At 47.3% G+C, this 12,057-nt stretch overlaps 1 protein-coding gene across 3 annotated transcripts in view; it reads left to right on the top strand.

Moving 5' to 3' along the window:
• Hspa12a (heat shock protein 12A) overlaps positions 1 to 12,057 on the top strand; it is a 147,923-nt gene that overhangs the window by 68,827 nt on the left and 67,039 nt on the right. The window contains exon 1 of one of the 3 annotated variants that reach the window (XM_006527377.2): positions 8,112 to 8,229. The exons of the other annotated variants lie outside the window; for them this stretch is intronic. Within the exon in view, the coding sequence (XP_006527440.1) occupies positions 8,127 to 8,229 (103 nt within the window). The 5' untranslated portion in view covers positions 8,112 to 8,126. Of the gene's footprint in view, positions 1 to 8,111; positions 8,230 to 12,057 lie in introns of those variants that run through there. 3 annotated transcript variants of the gene reach the window in all.

Raw genomic sequence — 12,057 nt, 5'->3', positions numbered from 1 at the left:
CCCAGAACCCATGTTTAAAAAGCCAGGGCAGTGGCAAGTGTTTATAACCCCAGTGTAAGGGAGCGCAAGCCTGGTGGATCTGTGGTGAGCCAGCCTAGCCTCAGCAAGATTCAGGCCAGTGAGAACCTGTCTCAAAAAACTGAACCATACACAAAAGCCCATGGTGCCCAAGGAACAATGCCCAAGGTTGCCTTCTGAGCCTCACCCCCAGGCACAATCAGAATCACCGCCAACGATGACTTCCAGGCTGTGAAAATGGAGGCACATAAAGTGCAGAGGCATTGGTGAAGAGAAGGGGTCATGCTGAGATCGGGTTGGTGTCATTGTGACTGCGTCCAGAAGTGCAGGGAGCAAGTCAAGACTTGATGGAAGCAAGCTGTGGCTGGATTCACACCTTACTAAAAGACATTTGTGCTGCAGGTGGTTAAAAAGAGGCAGGGGTGAGGATTGTGAGCTGGGGAGACCAAATGAGAGGCACCAGGCAGAAATGACAGCATCCAGCGGAGAAAATGCTAGTGGGGCTGAGAAACTGATGGGATTCAAGACTCAGACAGCCCTAGTCCTGTTCAATATGCCACTGAGAATATAGGGATGGAGGCTGTGCTGTTGGGAGTCCCGCATGGTGCCTGTAGTACTTGTATATAACTTTCAATGACCAGCCATGATATAACGTCAAATAGGCATTAGCAGGACATCCCAAGTAGCTGTGGAAATCAGAAAATGTCTGTACTTTATCCAGAAAATGCCCAAGGGGTAGGAGGTGAGGGGTTGGGGGCTAGGGATGGCTCAGAGGTTCAAAGCATTTGCTGCTCAGACCTGAGTTTGGTTTCCAGCACTTATGTCAGGCAGAGAGTAGAAAATGTCTGAAAGGCCCTGTGGTGATCTTGGTATTCTCTTTTAATAAACAATAAAATGGAAATCTATAGCTGTGTGTGATTTGAACTTTGATACTTCATTGAATAAGCTGATGATGGCTTATGGCCGTGACATCTAGTGATATCTCTTAAGAAAGAAGGACACATTCTTGTGCTTGTCTGTCAGCCCTGGTCTGTCAGCAAGGGCATTTTTCATCCTTGACTTTCTAAGGTCACGTGGAGATAGTCAGGAAACGGTTGAGAAGGCATACTCTGCCCTTGATCCTGGATTCAAGCCTCCAGGGCTGCACACTGACTGTCCTAGGCATCATCACCAAGGAAGTGGGGTTCTCTGTATCCTTGAATCTGATAAGCTGGTTGGAGTTAGTTGAGCATAAGCAACAGAGATCAGATCTGGCTATAAAACCTATAAAATGAATGTACTAAGCACCAAAGGGCTGGCTCAGTGGGTCTCACTTGTCTGACAACCTGTTCAATCTCCGGAATTCATGTAAAAATGAAAGAACCAGGTTCACAAAGGTGTCCTCCGAATTCTGCATGTGTTTTCCCATATATGTCATACAGACATCACATACACACACACACACACACACACACACACACACACACACACACACACGCACGCACGCACACGCATGCGCACACATGTATACTAGAAGGCTTCAGACAGCATAGAGACTCTCTGGAGAGGCTGAGCACCCATCCTGGAGAAGGCAGCTTCTATGTGGTTTCTCAGAGATGACTCCTCTGGTCATAGCAGGTGCTGTGGCAGCAGAAGAAGGAATGGATGGTGGGAAACAGCAGCCACTGTAAGTAAGGCTGAGGAGAACTTCCACTCTGAAAACCCAGGCTCAGTGCTGTCCAAGTGTCAAAGTAGTGCAGTCACTATACACTTCTTATTCTTTGCTGAGAAGGACTCGTGACCCCACATCCAGTTCAGGGGCAAAAGTGGAGTTCATCTGAGCACGTTAGGGACATTCTGCTGTCTTTCCCCATGACTGAGTCCAGCTGTACAGTGATGTGACCTAGTTTCATCGAGTGGAAAGGAAGCTGAGGTTCCCTGGGGTACCTGGGAAGACACACTGTCGTCTTCCTCTGAACATCTACAGAATCTACAGAAAATGTGGCTCTGTAGCAGCCATGTCGCTGGCCGTGGAACTGCGCAGAGCCGGAGAGTGGGAGACAGAGGGTGGGGCCCACTCCTCGCTGTTGAGTTGGGTGGTTTATCAGCAGCAGCTGCAGATATCCCCATGGCTGCAGGAGCAGTCCCGGGTGGAAGGGCAGGCTTATTTCCCTCTGTAGGGAATGGAGCTAAGACCCTTAGGAAGATGGCTTTGGGAGGAAGTATTGTTGAGACAAGGGCTGGAGATTCTGAAATGAGCTAGCTTGCAGGTATGGTAGGAATTTCTGCATAGAGCCAAAGATTTAACAACCGCACCCCTGTGGCTGTACCTGACCTTGAACTTTTCAAGATTCTGAGGTAAGAACAAGAATCTAGAATCTACCCAGGCCTACACTCTCCCATCTTGTACCCCTCTAGGTCCCTCCTCCTCTTCCTCCTCCCTCTTTTTTTTTTTTTTAAACCTTTAGATTCAGTTTTTATAATCCTTTGAAAAACCTGAACAAGCTTCATGGGCTGATATCTGCCCTCGGATTATGAATCACAGTTTTAAGACTAAATTCCCTCTAACCCCTCCAAAACACAACCATACAATCACACACATACAAACACACGTGCATGCAATCACACATCTGTTAACACGCAGACCCCACCTCACCAGGCCCCAGACTCTATATCGCTGTAAATTATACATGCCTGTATTTTGGAGCTGACCAGTAAGCTGAACTTTGGACTGAGAATTCCAGCTATGCTGCCCTCTGGCTGGGTGGTCCTCGGAAAGTAATTTGTTCTCACGACCTTGACCCAGAAGCCACACAAACAGATAGTTATTTTAGAGCTTGGTATAAAATAGATCATCCACAGAAGGTAGTCATGGGGCATTGCCTAGGAGAGGCTGGGGATACAGGCAGGGAGGAAGGGACTGGGTATGGGGCATGGGCAAGCACTCAGAGACAGGTGTTGGTTGGAAGCGTGATTTGGAGGGTTCAGGAATGACTGAAATCTACACAGTGAGGCCCCATCTCTAGACAGTGTCGGGTACCAGGCAGAGAAACAGGCCTTTCAGATGCCATCCTTGTCTCTAAGCAAACTATTGCTCTTGATTTTGTTGATTCAGTGTTGAAAGAATTGTTTGTTGGTTTAGCTTCCATTAGGGAAGAAAAACAGCACAAGTTGTTGAAAATGAAAGAAGAAAAACTATCATCTTTATTATGTAGAGATAACCTCTGTGGTTGGGGGGCAGTCCTGGGTCTCACTATGTAGCCCTAGCTGGCTTGGAACTTACTGTATAGATCAGTCTGGCCATGGCTCCTCATGGTGGGTCTTGGTAAAAGAGACAGTCTGTGGTTCTAACCAAACTTCCTGGCATGATTTTACATCCCACAGGTAGGAACCTGGAATCAGGAGCTGATGCAGAGGCCACGGAAGATTGCTGCTTACCGGATTGTTCATCATGGCTTGCTCAGCCTGCTGTCTTATAGACCATGCTTTCTTTCACACATTTGTTTTACTGTTTTTCTTCCTGAAAATACATTCATGTGGCTGCTGAGCTGGAGTCAGGGAAGGTCCAGATGGGCTGTGAGGCATAGGGTGCTGCTGATCATATGGATCAAATCTATCTCATCACTTTTCTTTTAATCTCTGGTTTTACTTTCTAAAACAGCAGGCTTTAGTTTTAAATTTAATATGCCAAGGCTCTGTGTTTTCTCCCCTTAGTTCTTTTTTTTTTCTGTAATTTTAGGGCTCATTTGGATATGATACAAGATATAAAATAAAGAACATTTATGGGACCGAGTCTTCTCACCTTCATCTAGACCTTAGCCATGACTGTCCCACCCTCATGCTGTGTGCTGAGCAGTGGACAGTACATTTCCCCGTCCCTGGATGAAGACTGTTGAATGTAGGCTGGGTAGGGAGTGGCTCTTCCTTCTTTTCCTCCCTGTCACCTGCCAGCCTGGGGAGGACATTGGTGGACACTAGAGTACTAGGCTGCACAGTCACTAGTGGAATTGTAATAGCTGACCTTGGGTATGGTGCAGGAAGGGGCTGAGCTTGTGTTGCCCCAAAACACCGCCTCCCCTTTGTGCATGAGGCTTGATTTCTTGGAAAGGTACATTAGATAAGCTTAGGTGTTTGACTTAGCACCCAGCACAAAACAAAGATGTCAGTGGATTCTATGAACTCTATTGGTCTTAAACTCAGAATGTATTGATTGTCTACCATGGGACATCTGTTATCTGTCATGTAACCCTTACTCGTTGGTAAATTCCAGGCCATCCTATGTGCATGGCCCTGTGAAGGTCTTTGTAACAATCTTGGGCACAGTGGTTCTATTCTACAGGTGAGGAGGCAAAGACTGGGTTGTGGGGATGACAAACCAAGGGATGCCAAAGCTGATTCTACCTCAGGTCTGTGACAGGCAGGATGAGGCAGGAGAATAAGCGTGATTGTTATCCTCGTTGTTGGGTAAAGTGTAGTGGGGCAGCTTGGGCACCAGCTAGCTTATGACCTGCCCAGGACCACACAGCAAGCATGTGTCCGAGACTGATCTTGGAGGTCATTGGATACTCTCTCACTGAGTCAGTGGAGCGCTGGCTACCCATAACACTCACGCCATTATGACCTCCATGCCTGTGGGCTGATAGGATAATGGCGTGTATGCCAGTGTGCTCAGTGCTGAGCTGGTGAACAACAGAATGCCTTTGGCCTGACTCCACTGACTGGAAGATTTCCACATGGAAGTTGAGCCAAGAAGGGTTTTGTTTGTTTTTAAATTTTAATTTATTTTTACAAATTTATAGATGTTCCAAGCAGAATTTGATTTAAAACCACCACCACTGTAGGGCTGAGGATGTGTCTCAGTGGTAGAGCATTTCCCTAGCAGGTCTGAGGGTTGGGGTTTGACTCCCAACACTGCAAAACAAAACAACCCATCCTCCACCAAGTATCCTATGGGCCCCTAAATGCATACACTGTTCTTCACTCAGGCAGGGTGGGACTCATTGCTGAGAGCTAGTTATGGATAATGGCCAATTATAGTGGCCATTGTTGATAGAGAACACCCTCTGTTGCGGAAACTGAGTTAAACATCATCTAATTGAGTGCTCTATAGGATTTAGTGTCTGGGGGCTTTACCAACCTTCTTTTAGGGATGAATCAGAGAGTGTTGGTGACTCACTTAAGGATGCACAACTAAGGAAGGCTACAACTGGATTCAGATCCACACATAATCTCATTTTCCATTCCATATCTGTATTCTCTGTGTTCCTGGCTCTCCTGGCCTTCCTCATGGTTGAGGCTGAGGGTAGGACGACCTAGAACAGTTTACCCATAAGTTTTCATTCTGGGATGCTATCAAGGTCTGCATATCTGTCTCTTTTTTCTTCCAAGGTTAATGCACTTACACATCAAGTCCATGTCTGGGTAGATTTAGCATCTCAGCACAGTGTAGGATCCTGGAAGTGTATAGGAGAAGATGGGGAATGGAGAATGGCTGACAGGAATGGAATGCTCCTAAAAATCTTGATCTTAATGTAAACCGAAGGCTTTAATTATGGAGGGCTTGAGGACATGGCTCAGTCAGTAAAGATGGCTCACAAGGACCCAAGCCTGTATCTGTAACTCCAGCAACTGGGGCCAGAGACAGACAGATCTGGGGCTCAGTGGCGAGGCAGTGCAGTCAATATGGTGAATTTCAGGATTAGTGAGAAATCTAGTCCCCAAAAAAGAAGATAGGTAAATAAGGACAAAGATTGAGGAAGACAATCGGAGTTAATGTCTGGTCTCTACCTGTACCTATACGAGTGAGCATGCTTATATAAGGAAGAGTATACACATGCATGCATACACAGGAATACACACACACACACACACACACACACACACACACACACACACACACACTCACACACACACAAAACCAATGTACCATGTAAAATTGACAGACTATAGAATCAATGTATTTTAGTGCCATTGCCTCTAGATGTATGTGGTGACTAAGCAGGTCAGCTCTAGGTAACTCCAGACCACATCACTTCTGTATCCAACATGACTTACTAGAGAATCCATTTCACTTCTGACCTTCAATGTCTTACGATGGCAAAATGTGTATATTGGCCGGAACAGTAGAGAGGGCAGCTGCCATATGTCCTTTCTGGGTAAGCTGGTTTTCCTTACAGTGTTGTCTTTTTAAGTAATTTGGATGATGTGTGTCTGGGGAATCATTACGGCACCCCTACTATTGTGAATGCCTGCAGTTATTCTACAACAATACATCTTAAAAGTATTTAATAGATTCTGAGATGTTAGCTCTGTTTAAGAGACTATCACAGAGGTCTCAGAGAGTAGAATGAGGAATGTACAAGTCACTTTAAATACAGCACCTGAGTAGAATGACAGCCAGCTGCTCAGGGTCTCCTGGGGCTTCCACTTTCCCATCTTAACAAAGCTATGTATAGCAATGCTTCCCTCACCACCCTGAGATACTATTGGAAAGACAGGAGTGGTGGGAGGGCTTTGTGAATTGTTAATCTGTCTCTCAGTTGCTGGGAGGGCTTGGTAAACTGTTACTCTGTCTCTCAGTTGCTGGGAGGGCTTTGCAAATTGTTACTCTGTCTCTAAATTGCATTGTTTGTTCAGTCATTCACACATTCCTGGAGACCTTGCTATAAGCATAGCTTTTTCCAACCTACTTTAATAAATGTTCAACCTCCCCTCTGGCCCTCCACCCACCAGAGGTAGTAGAAGAGAAAGGTTATTAGGACATAGGGGAAGTGGACCTGTTTAGAAATAGTTCTTTGAGTGCAATCTTTGTTGTCAGGATATCAGCTGTTCAGTCCACTTGCAAACACCAAATACAAACCAGCAGCTGCAGTTCAGCCCACTAGGCAGTCACCACACATGAACCAGCAAGGGCAGTTCAACCAGAAGAAACCACCCAAGGCCACTGAAGGGGCAAGAAGCTGCAGGAACTTCACTTGAAGTTCTTCGGTGAATTTCTCACTATGGTGTCACCACCACAAGTGGAGCTCAGCAGTGCAACGTAAGATGAACAAATACATGAGTGTTGTTAGCAAATAACAGTGGGGTGGAGCAAAGCACACCAGTGCTCCAGCTCCCACTGTCTATGGGTAATATTTATTCCTTCTGAACATCATGTGTTCTTTCACGTGTTTGCTATAGCAAAGCATCCTTTCACCTGTGTGCTCCAGCAAACATCATTTGACATAACTGACTTTCTAAAGAAAACAGAACTCTCCATTTCACCTTGCCCTGCATCATTTGTGCCCGGCTCTGCACAGGAGGCAGGACAGGAGAGACCTGGGTGTTCCATCATGACTAGACTACCCAAGTGTCCCTCTTCTTCATTTACTCCTTCAGTAAACATGGCTGTAGCACAGGCAATCTCCCATTTGGCACTAGGCAAAGGGAACAGTGAAGATCTAGCTAGTGGGGAGGTGGAGATGGGGAGGCAGAGACCTTGTGACTTCGACCTAAAGTTTAGCTTTCTGGGATTCAGTTTCATACCATGAGGCATACCCTGGGCTATCAGTTCATTTCTTCCACAAATGTTTCCTGACCATGAACCGAGAGCTGACATGGAGTAAGAGGGAAGGGAACAAGCCACACAGGGTGAAACCTTTGACTCTTGTGTTAGTGGTCCCTTGAGTGAAGGTTTTCTTCAGTTCTCTGAACCTTGTCCATCCCTTGGAACATTCCCCCATAAGACGCAGCTTCTGGTTGTCTTGTGTTGCTGTGACTCAGAACTTTCTGCAGGGTCATGGTATGAACAGTTCTGAGAAGGCTGCTGAGAAAGGAGCCATAGATCCTTCTGCTGTTTGAAATACTTCTGAAAAATATTTGGATAACCCTTCATCACCTGAGCAGGCATTTCTAAAGTTTACATTGCAGGCCTGGGTGACTCTGATATTTGGAGACATCATTTCCTCCCACCCTTGAAGTTCTGCCCTGGAAAAGTCCTCCAGCAACACATACTGTGTATGTGAAGTGTGTTTGGAATGTTAACGGAGAGGCTGATTCACACCAGATGGGATGGGAAGCAAGCGGGAAGGACGCATCTGCTGGTCACTGAGCTAGGTGTCTGGAGTGCCGTAGGTCAGGAAGTGTGACACATGCCCAGAGTTTCCCTGTGTGTTTTATGTCCTCTCTGCACATTGGAGTCTTGGTTCTGCTGCAGATGCATCACAGTTTTTCAAGACCGGGAGCTTAGTACAGGTAACAATGTCCCTGACTGCCTGGTGGAGTTGGCTAGTCCCGTTTCTTGGCTCTGGCTTCTGTGTGCTTAGGTTGATACTAAAGTTGAGGTGGTCTTTTTAGGGCTGAAGGACAGTGAGGGTATCTGTGGGCAGAGAGGTGCCTGTGAGCTGGTGGATAGAGTAGTCCAGAGAGAAAGGAGAAGGCCTGGAGTTGAGGAGCCAACCCCCATCCCTGGAGATCTTACACACACACACACACACACACACACACACACACACACACACACACAGAGAGAGAGAGAGAGAGAGAGAGAGAGAGAGAGAGAGAGAGAGACAGAGACAGAGACAGAGAGAGAGAGAGAGAGAGAAAACACCCGAGGTTAAGTCCTGGTCTCTGCTCTGTGGCTCCCTAGCTCAGTGACCTTTCTGTGTAAAGGGATCAGCAGCAATCTTAATCTCAGAGTTTTGGTAAGTGCGACTGCACAGATCACCGGGTCATGGAAAGCCAGATGGTATCCTGGTGTAGAGAACGTTCAAGCTGAAACTTATAAAGGAATGTCCATACCAGCACAGCAAGAAGAGAACAGGTTCCCTCTGGACCCAAGAGCAATGCACGAGACTTACGTGACAGGATCAGCTGGAGGCAGATGGGGAGATGGCCACTTGGCTATGCACTGGATAACCTCAGACACTGGTATGGCCAGTGGGAATGTGTACTTGTTGAGGAATTCTTCCAATGTCTCCACTGCAGGCCACTGCTGGGCCCCGAGCACCTTCAAGGTGGGCAAGAGGTGCGTGGGTTGCTTGCAGGAAACATGGGGAGGGAGAGGAGGGATCTCCGAGGGGCTAGAAGGAATCTGCCTCAGGCAAGCACCACAGCCTGGGATGCTGTGTAGTGGGGTTTCCCTCCAAAGGGGCGAGGGGGCAATTTTCATAAAGATGTCCAAGAAGGGGTGGCTTCATGAAGCTAAAGAAAGGGCTTGTGCCGTGATTCTCCTGGGAAGATGGTTTGGTGATGCATAAGTACAGTTAGAAGTGAGGATGAGTGGGAAGGGATGGAAGCCATGGAGGTATCTAGAGCTAAACCATGCAGGCCCTGTCTGTTGGTTCCTTTAGCATCGTGGAGAACAGAATGCATGCCAGAAGCATTGGGGGGAAGGGCTTGATTTGGTTCACAGCCTCAGTCTGTCGGTGGGGGGAGGGGAGGGCACAGCAGAGACCCAGAGCAGGCAGCGGAAATGGGTGGTGGTGGTTGTTCACATCGCACAGAACCAACCGGGAAGCAGGTGTAAGACAGGGGATGGGCAGAGACCATGCTGTGATGCACTTCTGGCAGCTAGGGTCCCCCAAATTCTGTAGTCTCCCCAAATAGACTCACAGTTGGAGAGGACTGCTGAGATTCAGAGCACAGCTGGGAAGCAGAAGAGTGGTATGATCCTGTCTGGCTGGTGACAGGTCGGGGAAGAAGGTGGGAGCCCCCTGGTGACATTGAACAACGTGGAAATGGGCCTAGGTACCTCAGCCTCTGCATAGCACCATCTCTTCTCCTGTGGAATAGGCAGGGGCAGGGTCACCAGGAGGAGGGGATGAGCCCATAATGGCACCTGCTTGGCAGAGTGGTGCTCACCAGACCACTTCTTCCATTACACAAGTTCATTTATGTTGTGTGGGAATGCACATGTGTTGGTATTCACACATTGTAGAGGTCAGAGGACAGCTTGCAGAAATCTGTCCTATTCTTTGAACCTGTGAGTCTTGAGGGTCAAACTCAGGTTATCAGACCTGACCACATGTGCCTTTATTTAATCAGTCCAGGGCACTAATTCTTCTTTTTAAAAATTATATGTATGAGTATTTTCTCTGAATGTATGTGTGTGTGCCACTTGTCTGTAGAAGCCCTAAGAGGGCATTGGATCCCTTGGAACTGGAGTTACAGATAGTTCTGAGTCACCATGTAGGTTCTGGACATAGAACTTGGGTTCTCTTAACCGCTGAGCTGTCTTCCCTGCCTCATTAAACACATATTAATTTCATGATGAAGCAATGACAGGGCATAGTCCACACTGCATTTCATGCTCCCTTGAAAATACAATCTGCTCTCTGCCACAAGCGCTGGGACCTGCATGTCATCTCCTATGCTGCTCACATGCCCTTGTGTGTCTATGGCTAGGATTGTCAGTGAGGGCACATGATGCCCAGGGCCTTTCTACAGCAGGAGGCAGATGTGGGTTCCTTCTGGTTCTGACAGACTGCCAAGGCTTATGTCCTGATGCCAAGGTCAAGTTCCTGATGTGGAAGGACAGGGTACAGTGGATAGTCTGGAGAGACACCCTAGTCAGCATGGGGAATTGGCAAGTCCATGTTTGCAAAGAGTTGTTATCTGGGTGGCTGATGGTGCCCAGATGAGGAAGTCAGTGACCTAGGCTTGAAGTTCATCCCTGCAGCTGTCAGGAAGGGATTGAGAAAGTTAGTGGTGGGGAGATTGTTCTGGAGCAGGGGAGGGTGGTGTCACTAAGAGTAGATAGATCATGGGGCAGCTGGATGGTGGCACAGAGGATGAAGAACAAGCACCAGAAGCCACTGATCCACACTTGACCTGCAGATGCTGAACTTGGACAGACACTGAAGGATGAATGTTGGTGGATGCCCAGGTGTATGGCTTAGACTCTGGTGGGTGGTGCCATCTGGCTCCCCAGGAGAGAGGGGAGGACAGGAGGGCTGGATTTTAGTCATGTGAGAGACTAGGAGCCACCCTCAGAGATGTTCATTAGCTCTGGAGTCTTGAAGGAAAGTCCAGTCCTGGGTGTGGAGGTGAACATCCCTGCAGTTGGAAGGAAGGTCCAGTCCTGGGAGAAATGCAGAGTTGCTGAGGCAAAGCAGAGAGGGTGAAGCAGTAAATAGAAGCATTTGAACATTGTGAGAGTTTCATTTCAGTTGCCATAATAAAACAAAAGGCAACTCAGGAAGAAGGGATTTATTTCAGCTCACACATTTAGCTCATAACCCATTATTGTGGAAAAATCAAGGTGCTTAGAACTCGAGACTGCTGGTCACTTCATGTGACCAATGGAAGGCAGACAGAAATGAGTGCATGTGTGCTTGTGCCCCTGCTTGCTTATGCTCAACTTGATGCCTCCATGCTCACACAGTTCAGGTCTCCCTGCCTAGGGAATGGTGCTGCCCACAGTGGGCAGCTGATAGAGAATACAAAAGATTTAAATACCATGGAAACAGAGGCAGTTGGTGATGGCCCTTTCTTGCCAGAGAGCTTAGGCGAAGATGACAGCCGGTCCCTAGTATCTAAAGTACTGAATGTAGTCTGGAGCAGTGTCTCAGTGGTTAAGAGTGTTTGCTGCTGCTCTTCCAGAGGACCCGAGTTCAGTTCCTAGCACCCATGTCAACAGCTCACAGGCTTCTGCAACTCTACTACAAAGGGAACTTGATATACCTCTGGCCTCTATAGACACTTGGACTGTGTAAATACATGTACATACGTGTAAGCACACACACACACACACACACACACACACACACACACACACACACAGAGAGAGAGAGAGAGAGAGAGAGAGAGAGAGAGAGAGAGAGAGAGAAAAGAGTGTTAAAGTATTGAATGTTGCACTAAGGGATTGGAGTTTGGCAGAGAACAGTGAGTGGCACATGCCTGTAATAACATCACTTGTAGGTTAAAGCAGAAGGATAGAAAGTCTAAGTCCAGCCTGGGTTACATAGCAAAACCTCATCTCAACAAAACAAAAAACAAATATTCAAACTCAGGGCTTTTTCTTAGGAATGAACACTAACTCCTAGCAGAAGCAGCTGAACAGCCAACTCTGTATCCAGGTCC

Source organism: Mus musculus, chromosome 19 (genome assembly GCF_000001635.26).
Source record: "Mus musculus strain C57BL/6J chromosome 19, GRCm38.p6 C57BL/6J".
In the NCBI taxonomy this organism is placed as follows: Eukaryota; Metazoa; Chordata; class Mammalia; order Rodentia; family Muridae; genus Mus; species Mus musculus.
Note: the sequence above shows the minus strand (reverse complement) of the source record. Positions and strands in the feature narration are given on the sequence as shown.